The 24,372-nt window shown below is 36.6% G+C and overlaps 1 protein-coding gene across 3 annotated transcripts in view; it reads left to right on the forward strand.

Annotated features, from left to right (window-relative positions):
- LOC123546545 (E3 ubiquitin-protein ligase RMND5A-like) overlaps nt 1–24,372 on the forward strand; it is a 34,351-nt gene that overhangs the window by 4,918 nt on the left and 5,061 nt on the right. For 2 of the 3 annotated variants that reach the window (XM_045332910.2, XM_053550878.1), the window contains exons 2-8: nt 2,531–2,676; nt 4,945–5,082; nt 14,101–14,201; nt 16,618–16,784; nt 17,727–17,892; nt 20,035–20,137; nt 21,272–21,456. In XM_045332910.2, coding sequence (XP_045188845.2) covers nt 2,531–2,676; nt 4,945–5,082; nt 14,101–14,201; nt 16,618–16,784; nt 17,727–17,892; nt 20,035–20,137; nt 21,272–21,456 — 1,006 coding nt within the window. The remainder of the gene's footprint in view (nt 1–2,530; nt 2,677–4,944; nt 5,083–14,100; nt 14,202–16,617; nt 16,785–17,726; nt 17,893–20,034; nt 20,138–21,271; nt 21,457–24,372) is intronic. The other variant, XM_045332911.2, reaches the window with a different exon arrangement.

Here is a 24,372-nt window from a genome sequence, read left to right on the forward strand (position 1 = left end):
TCTCTCATCATTCATTTTCTACAACAAAACTGTATGGAAGGCAAAGTTAAACCGCCATTGACAGGCCATTTCAAGGTGGGACTTGTCTAATGACAGCAGTAAATTTCCAAATTGTTCACCCAGAATAAAGTATCCTCTTGAATGCCATGATAAGACATTCTCTCACATAATCGAAGGCTTTTACAAAATCTAATATCGTCATATCCACCTGCAGGCCTTCATTCATGTTGTTCGTGATATCATTTGTTGTAAGTGATAGTTGGGTTTCGCAGGACCTATGGGATCTAAAACTATGTTGGTTTTCATGTAGAATATTGTTACTGGCCAAATGATTATCTGTGAAACTACTAAGTATAATTATGTTCTAACATGTTTGACATGACTGCAGTTATACTAACTGGTCTATAATTTGACTGTTTAGTTCTATCACCCTTTTTGAAAATTGGTACTGTATTTGCTTGTTTCCAGTCCATGGGAAAATCATGAGTATCGAGGAATTGTTGATATAAACAATAAACTTTGTAGAATAGGAGATATTTCACTTTCAGTTTCTTTCTATGATATAATTGTTTGCGCGAAACTCATCCCTAGCAGGGATTTGAACTCACTTCAGCATGTTATATAATATATAATGAAAATAAATATTTGTCAACGATTTTTTTTTTAAAAATGCATACATTTGATTATTTAAAATTAATTGTACAAATATTTGTGTGTGTTGTACTCATTCGCCGTATAAAATGTCACAAATATTATTTCTTTTTATTCTTATTTCTTGATTTGTATGACTTTGGATACAGCATTTTTAAATACACAAATGATCGCAATGAGTTTGGGGTACAATGTACCCAACCATGCCAAAAAAAAAATGGGGTACAGCAGCATTCCCATTGACTTTGTAAAGTGGGTATGTGTACCCAAATACTTCAGTATATGTGGGTACAGGATAAAAAAGTTGGGTACAGACCATACAATTTTCTTTTTAATGTTTCATATAAAGAAAACTTGCGAGAAGTAACACTTATTTAGGCTGTTTTTGTCAGTGGCTGATTTTAAGTATGCACCACAGTGCTACAACCAGAGCTTTTTTGGGAGAAGTCACCTCCCTCAAGCTGATTTAGAGAGAAATGAAGAGACTTTACTAGGAGAAGAAGAATGTTTTCTTCAAATTTATTATTTCTAACTCAACATAAAACATCTGACTGTGAGCAGGCTTGTGGAGTGATAGAGAAAATGGCTATAATTTTCTTGTTTATGGATAAAGACCATGGAAGTGAATATTCATTTTCTTTTTTAGCTCGACTATTCGAAGAATCTATATAGGGGAGCTATCCTACTCGCCCCGGCGTGAGCGTGGGCGTCACACAAATATTAAAGTTTGCGTACCACCCCAAAAATTTTCAAAGTCCATTGAGATATTGCTTTCATATTTTGCATACTTGTTTACCATCATGACCCCAGTCTGTAAAAAGGAGGAGGCAACTCTATCAAGCATTTTGACTGAATTATGGCCCCTTTTCTACTTAGAATAAATGTTAAAGTTTGCGTACCACCCCAAATATTTTCAAAGTCCATTGAGATATTGCTTTCATATTTTGCATACTTGTTTACCATCATGACCCCAGTCTGTAAAAAGGAGGAGGCAACTCTATCAAGCATTTTGACTGAATTATGGCCCCTTTTCGACTTAGAATAAATGGTAAAGTTTGCGTACCACCCCAAATATTTTCAAAGTCCATTGAGATATTGCTTTCATATTTTGCATACTTGTTTACCATCATGACCCCAGTCTGTAAAAAGGAGGAGGCAACTCTATCAAGCATTTTGACTTAATTATGGCCCCTTTTCGACTTAGGATATGCTTACTGTAATGTTAAAGTTTTACTCATTGCTTATATTATACTATCAAGCACTGAGAATAGTCGAGCGCGCTGTCCACGACAGCTCTTGTTTTACATCATTCCCCATGTAATGAGTATTCTTTAAGTCCAAAATTCTGCAAAAAGCTGTTTCAAAAATTCCAGCTGATACTCTAAATCTTACCCCAAGATTTTTTTAAAACACTATATCTTGCATAAAAATAAGGTAAACGGGTTTAATAGCTACGCCCGCTTAGCCCAATAGGGAGAGCGCAGATCTACGGATCTCGGGGTTGTGAGTTCGATCCCCGGGCGGGGTGTATGTTCTCCGTGACAAATTGATGAAAGACATTGTGTCTGAAATCATTCGTCCTCCACCTCTGATTCATGTGGGGAGGTTGGCAGTTACTTGCGGAGAACAGGTTTGTACTGGTATAGAATCCAGGAACACTGGTTAGGTTAACTGCCCGCCATTACATAACTGAAATACTGTTGAAAAATGGTGTTAAACCCAAAAAACAAACAAACAGCAGATAGTTTGTGTGTGATGATTTAAGGAAGAATATTTTGCAACTACAGTAGATAATGTGTGTGTAATGATTTAAGTGAAAATATTGTTCAGACCAAACAGATAGTTTGTGTGTGATGATTAAAGACAGAGTATTTTCCAGGTCCAGCTGATGGGGAAGTTCAGGTTACACAATCGCTGGTAATGACCCAGGCCCTACACAGAGTACAGGAAGCAACAAGTAGGATGGGACAAGAACACAAAGATCTTCACAGTACAGTCTCCAAAGTCGGGAAAACTATCGACAGGGTAACAATTATTTCCTTTAATAAAGATATTCCAGCTACTGGTAGTAGGCAACTACCATTATTAGCTTGACTGTTCAAAGAATAGTCTGATTTATTCTACTCACACTGGTGTAGGGTGTCACACCTTGGTTAAAGTTTTGCATGCAAGTATCAAGTACATACAGTATGTATAGCTATCATTAAAGGCATAAATTGTAGCTTTGTAACTTATTTTTAGCTCACCAGAGCACAAAGTGCTCGAGGTAAGCTATTGTGACCTGTCATTGTCCGGCGTGTGTCGGCGTGCGTCGTCCGTCTTGTGTCGTGCGTCGTCCGTCAACATTTGCCTTGTGAACACTCTAGAGACCACATTTTTGACCTAATCTTTATGAAACTTGGTCAGAATGTTTGACTTGATGATCTCTAGGTCAAGTTCGAAACTGAGTCATGTGGGGTCAAAAACTAGGTCAGTAGGTCAGATCAAAGGAAAAGCTTGTGAACACTCTAGAGACCACATTTTTGACCCAATCTTTATGAAACATGGTCAGAATGTTTGTCTTGATAATCTCTAAGTCAGGTTCGAAACTGGGTCATGTGGGTTCAAGAACTAGGTCAGTAGGTCAGATCAGTGGAAAAGCTTGTGAACACTCTAGAGACCACATTTGTGACCTAATCTTTATGTCAAGTTTGAAACTGGGTCATGTGGGGACAAAAACTAGGTCAGTAGGTCAGATCAAGGAAAAGCTTGTAAACACACTAGAGACCACATTTTTTACCTAATCTTTATGAAACCTAGTCAGAACATTAGTCTTGATGATCTCTAGGCCAAGATAAAAACTGGGTCATGTGGGATCAAAAACTAGGTCAGTAGGTCAGATCAATGGAAAAGCTTGTGAACACTCTAGAGACCACATTTTTGACCCAATCTTTATGAAATGTAGTCAGAACGTTAGTCTTGATTATCTCTAGGTCAAGTTTGAAACTGGGTCATGTGGGTTCAAAAACTAGGTCAGTAGGTCAGATCAGTGGAAAAGCTTGTGAACACTCTAGAGACCACATTTGTGACCTAATCTTTATGAAACTTAGTCAGAATGTTTGTCTTGGTGATCTCTAGGTCAAGTTTGAAACTGGGTCATGTGGGGTCAAAAACTAGGTCAGTACATCAGATCAAAGAAATAGCTTGTGAACACTCTAGAGACCACATTTGTGACCCAATCTTTATGAAACTTGATCAGTATGTTAGTATTGATGATCTCTAGGTCAGGTTTGAATCTGGGTCATTTTGGATCAAAAACTAGGTCAGTAGGTCAGATCAATTGAAAAGCTTGTGAACACTTTTAGAGGCCACAGTTGTAACCAAATCTTTATGAAACATAGTCTGAATGTTTGTCTTGATGATCTTTAGGTCAAGTTTAACTCTTGGTCATGTGGGGTCAAAAACTAGGTCAGTAGGCCAGATCAACTCTGGTGAGCAATGTATAGGGTCATCATGGCCCTCTTGTTTTCTGTTTCTAGGTCAGTGACCAACCTCATTTGGCCAAATCCCATAACTCTGATATGTATTTTGGCCAAATTATGCCCCCTTTTGGACTCAGAAAATCCTGGTTAAAGTATTTTTTGCAAGTTACTGTCTCCAAAACTAATGCAGATATTGAATTGAAACTTCATATGTATCTTTGGGATTATAAGACTAGGTGATAGCATCAAGTCCCATATTTATGTTCCCTTTTGACTTTCTGATTTCAGGTTAAAGTTATGATGCACTTTTGCTCTATCTCAATTTTTACTAAATGGATTTGATTCAAACTTGAAACAGTTGTTCCATATTACTAGCCACGTGATGTAACCTATGGTATATTACTCATGTAGAAGTATTCATGAATTATGTCCCTTTTTAATAGTTTTATACTTAGTTAATGGTTTGACATTTTTACTCTCTACCTCTGTTATTATTAAATACATTTTACTCAGACATGAACAATTGTTCAATATCACTGTCCTTATGAGAGTCATTTAAGGCTCAGTGATAGCTCCAGCTTCCTCAGATTTGCCATATTTCACATTCCAGTAGGAAATAGTTTAGTGCATAATCTCCTGCGACAGCTCTTGTTATCACCTGCAAGTGTGTAAGTAGGCCAACACCTATAACCCTTTTTTGCCAGAAAGAATTATATACCGTTGTAGAAATTGTGCGAAAATTACATTGTTTGTGTAACAAAATGATACATTTATGAAACTTCAATGAAACTGTCATACATGTAGTCTTTATGAAACTTCTTGTAACTTTCAGAATTTTGTATCCGAGTTCAGTGCAGTATTTACGGAGAGTTCGTTTGAGAATGAAGAAACACAGCTACTCCTTAATGAAATAATTTGTGAGCACTTTCTAAGGCAAGGGAAACTGGATATAGCAGAAGCTCTCAATGAGGTTAATATCTGATTTTGTCACAATACCTGTTGTCAACAGTGTTTCATTAAATAACTGCTGTTTGTTATCCCCTGCCAAAGGTGGAGGTATATAGATTTGGCGTTGTTCGTCCATGCTTGCGTCTGTCCAAGATTGAAAATGCTTATAATTTTAAAACTATTTTAGTTAGAATCACCAAGTCTCATAATTATTAATTAGCACTTGACCTTTGCTCACATTTAGTATCTGAAGCCTAGTGGTAGAGCGTTCGCTTCGAGTGCGGGAGGTCGCTGGTTTGATCCCGTTCGATCGAGTAGCTTCCTTGCTTGGCGCTCAGCATTAAGAGGATAGTGCTAGGACTGGTCAGCCCAGTGTCAGTATCATGTGACTGGGTGCAGTATCATGCCACGTGTCTACGGCGTGATATTCCAGTGAGGCAGCACTATAAAGTTGGGCATTGTGCTCACTGCTACAAGTAGAAACCATCGTTTATATGACTGAAAAATTGTTGAAAAGGATGTTAAACCCGAATACACACACGCACACACATTTAGTATTATCCCCCTTGGTGCAGTAAAAGCAGAGTTTTTTCTCCTTGATTTTGGTTTAAAAAAAGGATTTTTGAATGTATTTAAGTAACCTATTGATAGATCTTCATGAACCTTCAAAAATGTAGATTTCTATAAGATGGCGGTGCATGTGCAAATTTGTCAGGATCACTTCAGTAACTTCAGAGTTATTGTCCTTTAATTATTTTGTAATCCATAAATTCACACATTACATGTAGTCCACTGATGGATCTTCATGAAATTGGATACTGATATAGATCACGTTAGGGCAGTGATGCATGCGCAACTTTCATTAGGATCTGTTTCGTAACTGCAGACTTAATGTCCTTTAATTGTTTTACAATTCATAAATTCCCAAATTACAAAGTCATCCATTGATGGATCTTCATGAAATTTACTGCAAATATAGATCACTGTACGGCAGTGGTGCATGCACAACTGTCCTCAGAATCTCTTCAGTAACTGCAGAGTCATTGCGCTTTAATATTTTTAGCTCACCTGAGCAATGCTCAGGTGAGTTTTTCTGATCGCTCGATGACCGTCGTCCGTCGTCTGTCGTCTGTCAACATTTAGCTTGTGTATGCGATAGAGGCTGTATTTTTCAATTAATCTTCATGAATATTGGTCAGAATGATAACCTTGATGAAATCTAGGCCGAGTTCGAAAATGGGTCATCTCGGGTCAAAAACTAGGTCACTAGGTCAAATCAAAGAAAAACCTTGTGTATGCGATAGAGGCTGTATTTTTCAATTGATCTTCATGAATATTGGTCAGAATGATAACCTTGATGAAATCTAGGCCGAGTTCGAAAATGGGTCATCTGGGGTCAAAAACTAGGTCACTAGGTCAAATCAAAGAAAAACCTTGTGTATGCGATAGAGGCTGTATTTTTCAAATGATCTTCATGAATATTGGTCAGAATGATTGCCTTGATGAAATCTAGGCCGAGTTCGAAAATGGGTCATCTCGGGTCAAAAACTAGGTCACTAGGTCAAATCAAAGAAAAACCTTGTGTATGCGATAGAGGCTGTATTTTTAGCTCACCTGTCACAAAGTGACAAGGTGAGCTTTTGTGATCGCGCGGTGTCCGTCGTCAGTCCGTGCGTGCGTCCGTCCGTCCGTAAACTTTTGCTTGTGACCACTCTAGAGGTCACATTTTTCATGGGATCTTTATGAAAATTGGTCAGAATGTTCATCTTGATGATATCTAGGTCAAGTTCGAAACTGGGTCACGTGCGGTCAAAAACTAGGTCAGTAGGTTTAAAAATAGAAAAACCTTGTGACCACTCTAGAGGTCACATTTTTCATGGGATCTTCATGAAAGTTAATCAGAATGTTCATCTTGATGATATCTAGGCCAAGTTCGAAACTGGGTCACGTGCGGTCAAAAACTAGGTCAGTAGGTCTAAAAATAGAAAAACCTTGTGACCACTCTAGAGGTCACATTTTTCATGGGATCTTCATGAAAGTTAATCAGAATGTTCACCTTGATGATATCTAGGTTAAGTTCGAAACTGGGTCACGTGCGGTCAAAAACTAGGTCAGTAGGTCTAAAAATAGAAAAACCTTGTGACCACTCTAAAGGTCACATTTTTCATGGGATCTTCATGAAAGTTAATCAGAATGTTCATCTTGATGATATCTAGGTCAAGTTCGAAACTGGGTCACGTGCGGTCAAAAACTAGGTCAGTAGGTCTAAAAATAGAAAAACCTTGTGACCACTCTAGAGGTCACATTTTTCATGGGATCTTTATGAAAGTTGGTCAGAATGTTCATCTTGATGATATCTAGGTCAAGTTCGAAACTGGGTCACGTGCCTTCAAAAACTAGGTCAGTAGGTCTAAAAATAGAAAAACCTTGTGACCTCTTTAGAGGCCATATATTTCACAAGATCTTCATGAAAATTGGTCAGAACGTTCACCTTGATGATATCTAGGTCAAGTTCGAAACTCGGTCACGTGCCATCAAAAACTAGGTCAGTAGGTCAAATAATAGAAAAACCTTGTGACCCCTCTAAAGGCCATATTTTTCATGGGATCTGTATGAAAGTTGGTCTGAATGTTCATCTTGATGATATCTAGGTCAAGTTCGAAACTGGGTCACGTGCCATCAAAAACTAGGTCAGTAGGTCAAATAATAGAAAAACCTTGTGACCACTCTAGAGGTCACATTTTTCATGGGATCTTCATGAAAGTTAATCAGAATGTTCATCTTGATGATATCTAGGTCAAGTTCGAAACTGGGTCACGTGCCTTCAAAAACTATGTCAGTAGGTCTAAAAATAGAAAAACCTTGTGACCTCTCTAGAGGTCGTATATTTCATAAGATCTTCATGAAAATTGGTCAGAACGTTCACCTTGATGATATCTAGGTCAAGTTCGAAACTGGGTCACGTGCCATCAAAATCTAGGTCAGTAGGTCAAATAATAGAAAAACCTTGTGACCTCTCTAAAGGCCATATTTTTCATGGGATCTGTATGAAAGTTGGTCTGAATGTTCATCTTAATGATATCTAGATCAAGTTCGAAACTGGGTCGCGTGCTGTCAAAAACTAGGTCAGTAGGTCTAAAAATAGAAAAACCTTGTGACCTCTCTAGAGGCCATATATTTCATGACATCTTCATGAAAATTGGTCAGAACGTTCACCTTGATGATATCTAGGTCAAGTTCGAAAGTGGGTCACGTGCCATCAAAAACTAAGTCAATAGGTCAAATAATAGAAAAACCTTGTGACCTCTCTAAAGGCCATATTTTTCATTGGATCTGTATGAAAGTTGGTCTGAATGTTCATCTTGATGATATCTAGGTCAAGTTCGAAACAGGGTCATGTGCGGTCAAAAACTAGGTCAGTAGGTCTAAAAATAGAAAAACCTTGTGACCTCTCTAGAGGCCATACTTGTGAATAGATCTCCATAAAAATTGGTCAGAATGTTCACCTTGATGATATCTAGGTCAAGTTTGAAACTGGGTCATGTGCGGTCAAAAACTAGGCCAGTAGGTATAAAAATAGAAAAACCTTGTGACCTCTCTAGAGGCCATATTTTTCATTAGATCTTCATGAAAATTAGTGAGAATGTTCACCTTGATGATATCTAGGTAAAGTTAAAAACAGGGTCACGTACCTTCGAAAACTAGGTCAATAGGTCAAATAATAGAAAAACCTAGAGACCATATTTTTCAATGGATCTTCATGAAAATTGGTCAGAATTTTTATCTTGATAATATCTAGGTCAAGTTCAAAACTGGGTCACATGAGCTCAAAAACTAGGTCACTATATCAAATAATAGAAAAAACGACGTCATACTCAAAACTGGGTCATGTGGGAAGAGGTGAGCGATTCAGGACCATCATGGTCCTTTTGTTCAATTATTCTTCATGAATATTGGTCAGAATGATAACCTTGATGAAATCTAGGCCGAGTTCGAAAATGGGTCATCTGAGGTTAAAAACTAGGTCACTAGGTCAAATCAAAGAAAAACCTTGTGTATGCAAAAGAGGCTGTATTTTTCAATTGATCTTCATGAATAATGGTCAGAATGATTGCCTTGATGAAATCTAGGCCGAGTTCGAAAATGGGTCATCTCGGGTTAAAATCTAGGTCACTAGGTCAAATCAAAGAAAAACCTTGTGTATGCAAAAGAGGCTGTATTTTTCAATTGATCTTCATAAATAATGGTCAGAATGATTGCCTTGATGAAATCTAGGCCAAGTTCGAAATTGGGTCATCTCGGGTCAAAAACTAGGTCACTAGGTCAAATCAAAGAAAAACCTTGTTTATACGATAGAGGCGGTATTTTTCAATTGATCTTCATGAATTTTGGTCAGAATGATAACCTTGATGAAATCTAGGCCGAGTTCGAAAATGGGTCATCTGGGGTCAAAAACTAGGTCACTAGGTCAAATTAAGGAAAAACCTTGTGTATGCGATAGAGGCTGTATTTTTCAACTGATCTTCATGAAATTTAGCCAGAATGATTACCTTGATCTAGGCCGAGTTCGAAAATGGGTCATCTGGGGTCAAAAACTAGGTCACTAGGTCAAATCGAAGAAAAACATTGTGTATGCAATAGAGGATGTAGTTTTCAATTGATCTTCATGAAATTTGGTCAGAGTGATTGCCTTGATGAAATCTAGGTCGAGTTTGAATATGGGTTATCTGAGGTCAAAAACTAGGTCACTAGGTCAAATTAAAGAAAAACATTGTGTATGCGAAAGAGACTGTTTTTAGCTCACCTGTCACAAAGTGACAAGGTGAGCTTTTGTGATTGCGCGGTGTCCGTCGTCCGTGCGTGCGTGTGTGCGTCCGTCCGTAAACTTTTTGCTTGTGACCACTCTAGAGGTCACATTTTTCATGGGATCTGTATGAAAGTTGGTCAGAATGTTCATCTTGATGATATCTAGGTCAAGTTCGAAACTGGGTCACGTGCTGTCAAAAACTAGGTCAGTAGGTTTAAAAATAGAAAAACCTTGTGACCTCTCTAGAGGCCATATATTTCACAAGATCTTCATGAAAATTTATCAAAACGTTCATCTTGATGATATCTAGGTCAAGTTCGAAAGTGGGTCACGTGCCCTCAAAAACTAGGTCAGTAGGTCAAATAATAGAAAAACCTTGTGACCTCTCTAGAGGCCATATTTTTCATGGGATCTGTATGAAAGTTAGTCTGAATGTTCATCTTTATGATATCTAGGTCATTTTCGAAAGTGGGTCACGTGCCGTCAAAAACTAGGTCAGTAGGTCAAATAATAGAAAAACCTTGTGACCTCTCTAAAGGCCATATTTTTCATAGGATCTGTATGAAAGTTGGTCTGAATGTTCATCTTGATGATATCTAGGTCAAGTTCGAAACAGGGTCATGTGCGGTCAAAAACTAGGTCAGTAGGTCTAAAAATAGAAAAACCTTGTGACCTCTCTAGAGGCCATACTTGTGAATGGATCTCCATAAAAAGTGGTCAGAATGTTTACCTTGATGATATCTAGATCAAGTTTGAAACTGGGTCACATGCCTTAAAAAACTAGGTCAGTATGTCAAATAATAAAAAAACCTTGTGACCTCTCTAGAGGCCATACTTTTCATGAGATCTGTATGAAAGTTGGTCTGAATGTTCATCTTGATGATATCTAGGTCAAGTTTGAAACTGGGTCAACTGCGGTCAAAAACTAGGTCAGTAGGTCTAAAAATAGAAAAACCTTGTGACCTCTCTAGAGGCCATATATTTCACAAGATCTTCATGAAAATTGGTCAGAATGTTCACCTTGATGATATCTAGGTCATATTCGAAATTGGGTCACGTACCATCAAAAACTAGGTCAGTAGGTCTAAAAATAGAAAAACCTTCTGACCTCTCTAGAGGCCATATATTTCACAAGATCTTCATGAAAATTGGTCAGAACGTTCATCTTGATGATATCTAGGTCAAGTTCGAAACTGGGTCACGTGCCTTCAAAAACTAGGTCAGTAGGTCAAATAATAGAAAAACCTTGCAGGGCCCACACTGGGCTGAAAAAAGTTGGAGCCACCTTTTTTCTCGGGAACGGTAGGGAGGGTGCTGGAGAGGTTTCCCTTCCCGCGGCGCGTTGAAAATTTTTGTTACTTCCCATAAGCAAATGGTGATATTCTAGCTATATAGGGGGACTTTTGAATGAAAGTGGGTATACCTCTAAAGCAAGTTTTGTATTTTAAAATGTTGTTGGATGTTTGAAGCAACCTGTCTGGAATATTTTTCCATTACAGCTTCTTTTTGTTGTGGGCCTACTATGTAAATGCATGGCCCGGGGGCTGTGTTTTTGGTGCTCTGTGCTTCCGAGAAATCTACCCTGATACAGGATTACATTTCAAATCCATTCCTAACTTTTAGAGACAATCAAAAAAGTTGGCAAACACCTTTACTAATTACTTACTAAGATCACAGACACGGGTCCAGTGTATTTTTTTTTTATTAATATAAAAAACACCTTTTTTCACACAAATATGCTTTCTATGTTAGTCAAATGAAAAAAAAAAATGACAAAAATCCGGTCACAGTGTCGTGTATGATATTGTGACCAGATTTTTTGTCATCATTTTTTTTTCATTAGACTAACATATAAAAAGTATATTTGTGTGAAAAAAAGGATTTTTATATTAAACAAAAAATACACTGGACCCGTGCCTGTGACTAAGATACTGTCTGACGGTGACCTCTCTAAAGGCCACATTTTTCATGGGATCTGTATGAAAGTTGATCTGAATGTACATCTTGATGATATCTAGGTCTAGTTCGAAACTGGGTCACGTGCAGTCAAAAACTAGGTCAGTAGGTCTAAAAATAGAAAAACCTTGTGACCTCTCTAGAGGCCATATATTTCATGAGATCTTCATGAAAATTGGTCAGAATGTTTACCTTGATGATATCTAGGTCCAGTTCGAAAGTGGGTCACGTGCCCTCAAAAACTAGGTCAGTAGGTTAAATAATAGAAAAACCTTGTGACCTCTCTAGAGGCCATATTTTTCATGGGATCTGTATGAAAGTTGGTCTGAATGTTCATCTTTATGATATCTAGGTCAAGTTTGAAACAGGGTCACGTGCCTTAAAAAACTAGGTCAGTAGGTAAAATAATAAAAAAACCTTGTGACCTCTCTAGAGGCCATACTTTTCATGGGATCTGTATGAAAGTTGGTCTGAATGTTCATCTTGATGATATCTAGGTCAAGTTTGAAACTGGGTCACGTGCGGTCAAAAATTAGGTCAGTAGGTCTAAAACTAGAAAAATCTTTTGACCTCTCTAGAGGCCATATTTTTCAATGGATCTTCATGAAAATTGATCTGAATGTTCACCTTGATGATATCTAGGTCAGTTTCGAAACTGGGTCACGTGCGGTCAAAAACTAGGCCAGTAGGTATAAAAATAGAAAAACCTTGCTACCTCTCTAAGAGCCATATTTTTCATGAGATCTTCATGAAAATTAGTGAGAATGTTCACCTTGATGATATCTAGGTAAAATTCAAAACAGGGTCATGTACCTTCGAAAACTAGGTCAATAGGTCAAATAATAGAAAAACCTTGTGACCTCTCTAGAGACCATATTTTTCAATGGATCTTCTTGAAAATTGGTCAGAATTTTTATCTTGATAATATCTAGGTCAAGTTTAAAACTGGGTCACATGAGCTCAAAAACTAGGTCACTATGTCAAATAATAGAAAAAATGACTTCATACTCAAAACTGGGTCATGTGGGAAGAGGTGAGCGATTCAGGACCATCATGGTCCTCTTGTTTTCCAATTGATTTTTATGAAATTTGGTCAGGATGATTGCCTTAATGAAATCTAGGTCGAATTTGAATATGGGTCATCTGAGGTCAAAAACTAGGTCACTTGGTCAAATCAAAGAAAAAACTTGTGTATGTGATAGAGGCTGTATTTTTCAATTGATCTTCATGAATTTTGGTCAGAATGATTGCCTTGATAAAATCTAGGTCGAATTTGAACATGGGTCATCTAGGGTCAAAAACTAGGTCATATCTAAGAAAATGCTTGTTTTATCGCAAGAGTCCAGTCTTAATGAAAATTGGTCAGAATATTTGTTTCCATGAAATCACTAGGTCAAACATGTTTTACACTGTTATGGTGTGTTTCTTAGGTGAGCGACCTAGGGCCATCTTGGCCCTCTTGTTAACAATTATAACTTCCTACATAAAGTACGGTAACCCATTGATGGATCTTGATTAAATTTGATACAAATGCAGGCCACTGTAGGGCAGTTGTGAACATGCAATTTTTTTGGCAGGATATCTTAACAAACTTTAAAGTCATTGCTTTATTTTCTTAAGCATGTTTATATATTTAAAAAAATAAACCACCCTATCTCAGATCAGTCAGTGAACCAACAAACCATGGCACAGTCTTATTGTACATAATTTGTGGGTATCTGGAAATTAGGTATCTTTCAAAATATAGTCACATCATAGATTAGTACTAGAGATCAATTAGTGACTTAAATAATAATCTGGCCTTGCATTACCTATACACCTGTATCACACAAGGAACAATGATGAACCTGTATGGTTAAAAACTTAGTGATAAGTCATTCCATTGTAATGTTAATTTTCATGATAAATACTTAATTTTTTTCTTGTTTTTGTATATGATGTGTGATATGGTACAAACTATAGTACATGTAGGAGATCTGAATTTATTCTATTAGACTTAAAACATTTTCTGTTCTCATACAATATGCATGTTTCTGACAAATATTTTTGCATTGAGATAAGTTCTACCTGCAGTAATCCAGTTATAATTTATCATTGGCTTCATAGGTAGGATTATCTACAAGGGGGGATACATGGAAATTAATTAAATAGGAGGTTTCTGAAAATCTTAAATGTAAAAAAATGCCTCAAAATTATCAAGTCATGACTTAAGTATTATACTTGTCTTTAATATAATAAAGTTTCAACTGTTATTTTATTTCTATTTTTTTTTTGTAGGAGGCAGATCTGAATTTAGACCCATCACAAATGGAGCCTTTTCTAGAATTGCACAGAATTCTGGGGGCACTGAAACGTAGAAATCTTCAACCTGCTCTTAGGTTTGTAACAGTGTTTATCTAACAGCTTTTAAACCTTTTCTAAATAGAGGCACAAGTAAAAGGAGCCATGTCTCGGGTTTTTTCAGGTCATCCAGAAAATCTTTTGTTGAATTCTGGGATCATTATTAGGCCACAGGTGTTTGAAGCTCAATCAGTAAAAAGTATATGGCGGTTAGATCTCTTGAAGGCTATTTCATAGTATATTAGGTGGGTGGGATATGGTATATATGTATAATGTATATATTTATTGATAGAGCTTCAAGCGCCTGTGATTAGGCAGACACTTCCATAGGTACTCATTCATGATATACATGTGTAAAGGAGCCATGGTTCTTGGAGTTATGACAGCCCTTTGTTCAAGTGTTACTAAATGTTTTTGCACATACTGCAATAAGGGAATGCCCAGTGGACTGGTGTCTAGTTCTCAGATAGATATGCTGGACAATGCATTAAGTTTGTTTTTTAGCTCGACTATTCAAAGAATAAGTAGAGCTATCCTACTCACCATGGCGTCGGCGTGGCATCACACCTTGGTTAAGTTTTTCGTACCAGTCCACATTTTGACAAAGTCTTTTGAGATAAAGCTTTGAAACTTTCAACACTTGTTTACCATCATCATGGCCAGTTATAAGCAAGAGCACATAACTCCATCAAGGATTTTGGCTGAATTATGGCCCCTTTTGACTTAGAAATCATGGTTAAGTTTTTCGTACCAGTTCATATTTTGACAAAGTCTTTTAAGATAAAGCTTTGAAACTTTCAACACTTGTTAACCATCATCATGGCCAGTTGTAGGCAAGAGCACATAACTCCATCAAGGATTTTGGCTGAATTATGGCCCCTTTTGACTTAGAAATCATGGTTAAGTTTTTTGTACCAGTTCATATTTTGACAAAGTCTTTTAAGATAAAGCTTTGACACTTTCAACACTTGTTTACCATCACCATGGCCAGTTACAGGCAAGAGTACATAACTCCATCAGGGATTTTGGCTGAATTATGGCCCCTTTCGACTTAGAAATCTTGGTTAATATTTCGTACCAGTTCATATTTTGACCAAGTCTTTTGAGATAAAGCTTTGAAACTTTCAACACCTGTTTACCATCACTATGTCCAGTTATAGGCAAGAGTACATAACTCCATCAAGGATTTTGGCTGAATTGTGGCCCCTTTTGACTCAGAAATCTTGGTTAAGTTTTTCGTACCAGTATATATTTTTTGTAAAGTGTTTGACATATGGCTTTGAAACTTTTATCACTTGTTTAGTATAATAGTCTCTATCTGTAGGAAAGAGAAAATAACTCTGTCATCTATTTTGGCTGAATTATGGCCCTTTTTGGACTTTGAAATTGGTTCTGTTTTCATACAAGTCCATGTTTTGTCAAAACTATTTGACATATGGCTTTTAAACTTTGAACACTTGTTTAACATTATGATTTTCATCTGTAGGCAATAGTACATAACTATTTTGACTGAATTATGGCCCTTTTTGGACTTTGAAATTGCCTCATATATTGCCATTTAGTGCAAGACTTATCGAAATCATAGTAATACAGGAACATTGTTTGTCTAATCTATTTATTTCTTTTGTCTGAATATCCGTGGAAATATTTTGACCCCATTCTTCGATCAGTTCTTCGAATAGTCGAGCGCGCTGTCATCAGACAGCTCTTGTTTTTGTGTGTGTTAACTTTGAAGCTTGTAAAAACTTCTTGCTTTTTAATTGTACTTTGAGAAATATGTTGTATATGTATTCTAACACAAGAGTGAACAATATCTTTTGCCTCTTTAGTTTTTATTCAAATTCAAGAATTAATATAGTTGTAAATATTGATTTGACCAATAAAAGTAATTTGTTGTATATTGGTTCATATAAAAAGGTTGTCAAATACTTGCAGAGGAAAAGAGATTGAGATTATAATATCACGGAACACTTGTCAGAAAAACTGGCCTGCATTGTCTTTTAGAAGTACTACAGAAAATATATAACTTGACTCCTTTTATAAATCATTGGCCCATAGTTTGTGCTGCATGACCAGCCAATATTGAAAACATGTTTGCTGGACTAAAGGCAAAAGTTGAGAAAATAAACTTTTTCTGATCCCATGTTTTAAAACACTGAATGGCTTGCCTGTCAATAGTTAAAAATATTTGACAATCAGGCCTTTTAGTAAGTTCTGTAGAACAAGGCAAAGTAAAGTAGCCATTCAGTCTTTATTCACATTTTCATTTTGGCCAATATTCACACACAGTGTAACTCTGGAACTAAGTATTAACTAGTACAATCACTCAGAGTATAATAAAATATTATCAAATTCTTATGACTGCAGATAAGGCTGTTTGTTATCAAAGTTTAAAGTAAAAACTGTGCAAAAAATACCTTAAGTATTCTATATAACAAATTTATTTTTTTTCAGTTGGACAGCTGCAAATAGAGATAGTTTACAAAATCAGGGGAGTAACCTGGAGTTTAAGTTACATAGATTACAGTTTATAGAACTAGTCTCTCTGAATCCACAGAATCAAACACAGGCACTAGAGTATGCCAAACACTTTGCCAGATTTGCAGACAAACACGCAAGAGGTATACTGTCATATTTACATGTTTTTCAGTGAATTATTGAATATACCTGGTGATTTCACAGTGAAAAATATTAAATGTATTTTTTCACTATTATGGAAGTATATCATAGATATAATTTAGTTAAAACATGAATTATGTCTCCCCCATAGGTGGTGGATACATACTGTTTTTGCCTTGCCGCCGTCTGTCAATCCGCATTAAGCTTGTCCGGCTTTCACAGGTGAAACTGCTGGCCGTATTTCCACGAAACTTCACAGGAGTGATCAGTACCAAGCCTAGTTGTGCATATCGCCAGCATGTTCCGCTTCGCTGCACAAAATGGGCGCAAGAGCTAAAAATAGAAAAACCTTGTCTGGCTTTCAGAGGTCAAACTGCTGGCCGGATTTCCACGAAACTTCACAGGAGTGATCAGTACCAAGCCTAGTTGTGCATATCGCCGACACGTTCCGCTTCGCTGCACAAAATGGCCGCCAGAGCTAAAGATAGAAAAATCTTGTCCGGCTTTCACAGGTCAAACTGCTGGCCAGATTTCTACGAAACTTCACAGGAGTGATCAGTACCAAGCCTAGTTGTGCAAATCGCCAACACGTTCCGCTTCACTTCACAAAATGGCCGCCAGAGCTAAAGATAGAAAAATCTTGTCCGGCTTTCACAGGTCAAACTGCTGGCTGGATTTCGACTTAAATTCACAGGAGTGATCAGTACCAAGCCTAGTTGTGCATATCACAGACACGTTCTGCTTCACTGCACAAAATGGCCGCCAGAGCTAAAGGTATACTTAGCGGGGGGCGACATATGTTTTTGTGACAAAAACACCTTCTAGTTTAAAATTAGATTTATTTTACATCATTCTAAGATAATTGATAAAAAAGTATTGTTAAACTCTTGAGAAAGCAAACCTATCTCATACCAGGAATCATACCTATATTAATTCTGTTTCAGAGGTACAAGTGCTGATGGGAAGTCTATTATATATGAAACAGGGAATACACACATCACCATATGCATTTCTTCTTGACCCTATTTACTGGGATGAGATTTGTGACGTATTTACCAGGGATGCATGTGCTCTTATGGGAATGTCCGTAGAAAGTCCACTCAGTGTCAGGTATGTTGTTAACATTATCATGTGTATCTTTAATAATTTATATTAGGTATGTCAGCTGTAGAGAATAAATATAGAAAAAGGCTCTGTCTGTCCTGCAAGAAATCTTACATATTAACCCTTAGCCTGCTAAATTTCTAAGATGGACTCGTCCATCATTCAATTTGGGCAATACCATTTATTATTCGAAGGGGTGTTTACTGAAAATTTACTGACTGAATAGCGAACAGTGCAGACCATGATCAGCCTGAACGGATGTGCAGGCTGATCTTGGTCTGCACTGGTCGCAAAGGCAGAATCACTTGCCGCCAGCAGGCTAAAGGTTAATAATCTGAAAATCATTATTTCATGTTGCACAATAAAAGTCTTTATTATAAACCTGTATAAATTATGTAAAGATAGGCTTATATTTTAGAAGTAATTATGAACAGGCAGAAAACTAATTCCGAATTGTACTCTACATCCTGCATTGCGCATGTTGCTGGACTACTTCTGTTCATTCATTGATATTCATGACCTGACATAGTTCTATAAATAATGCAGACGTAAAAACCATCAATAAACCTCAATGTTCCTTGGTAGAAAAACAAAACAACAACAAACAAAAGGTGGAGGTATATGATAAAAGGTCATTGTAATAGTAGCTAGATGTGGGATGTATTCGGCTCTTGTTGATTTTGCAGGCCGGATCACACTTATAGCTTGCGCCCCTTATGTGATCTCCATTCAAGCCAAATACAGTATCCCAAATCAGCTACTATTGTAATAATCCTATAATATCTTGACTGCACGGAGACAGTTAGTATCAATGATACATCAAGCCATCTAGATGATCCAGATTTGTATTTTTCATTATCAATGTGGAAGTGAGAAACTTTTGTTACTGTAGGATAATGTGGGATTATTATTATTAACATACATTACTTGTAGTGAAGGAAACCTTTCTGGACTTTAAATCTTTGTCAGGATTGTATTGATAAAAGAGTTGTTTTACTTAAACTCCTAGCAGATTAAGGCACTGCATTTAATGTTCACAGCCCCAATTTTGTATTGGTTATTTCATCCTTAGCTTCTTTCTTCATGTTTAAACTGTGACAGTTACTTTTAGTTAGATATTATTGAGTATTTTTTAAATTCATTACATTATGTTTTAATAGAAAGCAGCTTTGTTTGCATTGTAAAATTTATGGCTTATTATTAGGAATTTTATCAACACTCGGTCATAGGGTTAACTTACTGCCTTTATATACAGTATAACACTGATCACTCAAGGTACTAGGGGCTGAGCAAAATGATCAAGTTATTCTGGGTTTTGAGCAGTCTAGAATGTAAGGAAAACAGCAAGTTGCTTGAGTCAAGTCATCAATGCTCAAGCAAGCAGTTTTTAGCTCGACTATTCAAAGAATAGGTAGAGCTATTGGACTCGCCTATGCGTCGGCATCCCGATTTGGTTAAGTTTTTGTATGTAAGCTGGTATATCTCAGTAACCACTTGTGGGAATAGATTGAAACTTCACACACTTATTCACTGTGATAAACTGACTTACATTGCACAGGTTCCATAACTCTGTTTTGTTTTTTTACAAAATTATGCCCCTTTTTCTACTAGCAGTTTTTGGTTAAGTTTTTGTATGTAAGCTGGTATCTCAGTACCCACTAACGGGAATGGATTGAAACTTCAAACACTTGTTCACTGTCATGATCTGACATGCAGTACACAGGTTCCATAACTCTACTTTGCATTTTTACAAAATTATGCCCCTTTTCTGACTTAGCAGTTTTTTGGTTAAGTTTTTGTATATAAGTTTGTATTTCAGTACCCACTAATGGGAATGGATTGAAACTTCACACAGTTGTCCATTGTCATGAGCTGATATGCATTGTACAGGTTCCATATCCCTGTTTTGCAATTTTACAAAATTATGGCCCTTTTTCGACTTATATTTTTTCAATTGACAAGACTGTTGAATAGTCAAGCGTTGCTGTCCTCCGACAGCTCTTGGTTACTGTAGTTAAAATAATGTTTACAATACAGAACCACTGTAAACCATTGTGGACCACTGAGATTAAAATAATCTTAAAACTATTTAAATAGATTTGATATTATGAATCAGAACTTAACATATTCATCAATTTTTGTTTTCAGTATTCGAGCAGGTTGCAGGGCTTTACCGCCACTGTTAAACATACGTCAAGTAATGCAACAGAGACAGGTGTCAGGAGTGTGGACAAGTAAAGATGAATTACCAGTATGTTCTTTTCTTCTAACAGAATGAGCCGCACCATGAGAAAACCAACATAGTGCGTTTGCGACCAGCATGGATCCAGACCAGCCTGCGCATCTGCGCAGTCTGGTCAGGATCCATACTGTTCGCTAACAGTTTCTCTAATTGCAATAGGGTTTGAAAGCGAACAGCATGGATCCTGACCAGACTGCGTGGATGCACAGGCTGGTCTGGATCCATGCTGGTCACAAACGCACTATGTTGGTTTTCTCATGGCGCGGCTCAGATAATAATAGATTAATCTGGCACTTGTAGCAAAAGCCTGATGGTTAGTGAATCACCTTGGCTTCTCTAGTAAAAAGCTAGATCAGAAGGCAGGATCTTGTCCTGTTGTGATTCGAAAAAATGGCTGCATGCACCAGCTCCTGCTACCAACGTGTTGAAACAGATATTTTTAGCTTAAAAAGAATTGTACAAGAAAATATAATAAAAGTAAACCAGTCTAGGTGTTTGCTCTCAGCTTGCAAGAGGAGCAAATGAATGACTGTCAGAAAATCAGAATGTGAGTAAGAGTCAAAGTTCTGGATAAAGGTTAGGTGATGATTGATTCCTTTGTATAATGACAGTCACTATTGTATAAAAATTGTAAGTTATATGGAGAGAACTAGTTTTAAATGATTTTAAGAACATCTACATGCTATAACTTATTTACTTTTTGAAGATATTACAGTTATACAAAATTTAATACAAGATTCTCTAGCAGGACTTGCAGAATGGTTTATATGGTCGGAAGCGGAATCTCTTGCCCCTCATTGTGTGTTGAAAAAGCACTCCAAGGGTAAAGCATTCTTTAATGGAGGAAGTTATCTTGTTGGCTTGACATGTCGGTGGTTCTACCACGAGTGTTTGTCCTTCGCCTGAAAAGTGCATGTTAAGGAGCAACTATGGCCTTCCTATTCATTTAAAGCTGAAAAGTCACCATATGCAAATTGTGACATAAAACTCCACAAATGTTACTATTGCTTTGCATAGAAGGTACATTTGTAATTGCAGATGTAAAAAGATAATATTAAAGGGGTAATAAATATTTGAAATCGTAATTTAAAAAAAAAAATTGAATACTAACTTCCTAGATATATTTCTTCTTTTCTGTTCTAGGTTGAGATAGATCTTGGTAATGAGCATCGTTACCACTCTATATTTGCGTGCCCAATTCTCCGCCAACAAAGTACGGAACATAACCCACCTGTAAGACTTATCTGTGGTCATGTGATCTCAAGAGATGCCCTACACAAACTTGCCTCAGGAAACAAGTACGTGTCACAGTTTGGAGTAAAACAACTGTAGGTTATTTTTGTAAGAACTGTGTCACGGCAGAAAGTATTGTAAAATGACAGTACAAATGCAATAGTTGTTCTTATTTGAGTTAGTTTTCATGCAATTTCTTAAGCATTAATGCATATGTCAAAATTATGTCAAAAGTTAATAAATTAAAAAGGAAAATAAAAGTATACATAAAACTGAATAAAAAAATAGCATAAAAGATAAAGTAGCTTTTGCCATGACACAGTTCATATTTTTTTAGAAATTATATATCCTTACATATAAACATATATGTAATTACTAATGGAAGAAATTCACATTGATTTTTAAGTTATGAATTCATGTTCCTTCTGTTTCTGCTTAACCTTTTGAAAGAAGTTCATAAAACTTAACTGACTGTTGATCTCATTAGAATGCCATGTACAGTCCATGTTTCAGTTTCCTAGCCCAAGTTCAAGGTCACAACTGAAGGTCAGAGGTTTGAGGCTTGTATTTTTTATTTGGTCCATATTTTTTTTTTTTTTTTTTTCCATGAATCTTGGATAGAATGTTTCAATGATGCAATGAGTAATGTGCATGACCCGTGTTTCAATTTCCCTGCCAAAAGTCAAGTTCGCAACTAAATTTCAAACATTACAGCCTTGAATATTATGTCTAGTTCATATCCTTCACTTTCTTTCTGAGACCTTTAATGAAACTTTGGTTGAATTTTGAGCTCATCTGATTTTTTGAAAAAAAATGATGAGTTATTGTCATCACTTGAGCGGTTGTCGGCGTCGGCGTCTGCGTCGGCGTTGCCTGGTTAAGTTTTTTGTTTAGGTCAGCTTTTCTCCTAAACTATTAAAGCTATTGCTTTGAAACTTGGAATACTTGTTCACCATCCTAAGCTGACCCTGTATAGCAAGAAACATAACTCCATCTTGCTTTTTGCAAGATTTATGGCCCCTTTTGTACTTAGAAAATATCAGATTTCTTGGTTAAGTTTTATGTTTAGGTCAACTTTTCTCCTAAACTATCAAAGCTATTGCTTTGAAACTTGGAATACTTGTTTACCATCATAAGCAGACCCTGTACATCAAGAAACATAACTCCATCTTGCTATTTGCAAGAATTATTGCCCCTTTTGGACTTAGAAAATCAGTTTTCTTGGTTAAGTTTTATGTTTAGGTCAGCTTTTATCCTAAACTATCAAAGCTATTGCTTTAAAACTTGCAACACTTGTTCACCATCATAAGCTGACCCTGTACAGCAAGAAACATAACTTCATCCTGCTTTTTGCAAGGTTTATGGCCCCTTTTGGACTTAGAAAATATCAGATTTCTTGGTTAAGTTTTATGTTTAGGTGAACTTTTTCTCTTAAACTATCAAAGCTATTGCTTTGAAACTTGCAACACTTTTTCACCATCATAAGCTGACCCTGTACAGCAAGCAACATAATTCCATCCTGCTTTTTGCAATAATTATTGCCCCTTTTGGACTTAGAAAATCATTTTCTTGGTTGAGTATTATGTTTAAGTATACTTTTCACATAAACTATCAAAGCTATTGCTTTAAAACTTGCAACAGTTTTTCACCATCATAAGTGGACACTGTACATCAAGAAACATAACTCTATCCTGCTTTTTGCAAGAATGATGGCCCTTTTTAGACTTAGAAAATCATGGGTAGGATAATAGTTCTATTATACAAAAAAAATCAGATGAGCGTCAGCACCCGCAAGGCGGTGCTCTTGTTATCAAGATGAGGTACAGAATACATGTTCCTATTGTGCTAGCCCAAGTCAAGTTAACAAATGAAGGTCAAACATTTGAGCTTTTGATTTGATATTCAGTCCATCTTATCCTAGAAGGAAGTGAAGTGGGAAGTTCCGATTATCAGGACAACATGCAGAGCCCATGTTCCATTTATTCCTGCTGAGGGTCAAGAGGACATTAAATTTTATAGATCAGAACTTTGAGATTTTATTTGTTGACTAGTGTCTATTCCACATGTTCTAAAGGAAGTAAGTTCATGATACATTCAAATGGAATATTCAGATGGAATATTCATCTCATCAACCAGTGTTTCGGTTGCATCAGCCCAGATTACAGTTAAGGTTACAGGTTTTAGCCTTGGGTGTGTCTAGTCCTTAGCTATTAAGCCCTTTAAAGAAACCCTTAAATGATATTTGTGACACTTGGATGGAAGGTTCCATTAGTCAGGACAATATGCAGAACCCATGGTCTAATTGTTCAAGCCCAAAGGTCAAGGTCAACAATGTAGGTCAATAGTTAAGAGCATGCATTATTATTTTAGTTTCCTCAAATTGTGTAGTAGATAATATAATATTATATACAATAAAACACTGCTTGCTCAAGTCATAGATGGCTGAAGCACCCGGGCTGTCTGAAGCAATGCTTGAGGTCCCCAGGCATTCTGTTTTGACAGTTTGAAACCCTGGATATCTTGAGTGTTTTGCACATCCTGTTGTGACTTTGAGTAATCAGTGTTTTCCTTTTATTACTTATATGTTATTTTGGTTTTTGAAACAAGTTTGGCTGTGTTCTGTTTAGACTGAATCCTGTGAGACACATCACAACCACTGCTCATTCACATTACAGTAATTCTTGGAATATATCTTCTTTAAAACCTGATTTCACATAAATATTCCTAGGGTGACCCTTTACAAAGACTTGAAATTGATCAGATGTGTCAAAAACATAGCTGCAAGAGGGCATGGTCTTTTTTCCTAATATCTATATGGTGGAAACTTTAAAAATCTGCTTGTCAGAAACTGCCAGCTCAGTTTTAAAATATTGTTGCACAAAGGTTTCTTTGATAACTGTTTACCAACATTGTTACAATTATTCCACTTTGTCAAACAAGCATTTCTGCCAGAGCTAAAAAAAAGCCAAACAACATCTCAAATTTTGAAATGATTTTATAAGAATGTTCCT

The sequence above is a fragment of the Mercenaria mercenaria genome, chromosome 9, assembly GCF_021730395.1.
Source record: "Mercenaria mercenaria strain notata chromosome 9, MADL_Memer_1, whole genome shotgun sequence".
Classification (NCBI taxonomy): Eukaryota; Metazoa; Mollusca; class Bivalvia; order Venerida; family Veneridae; genus Mercenaria; species Mercenaria mercenaria.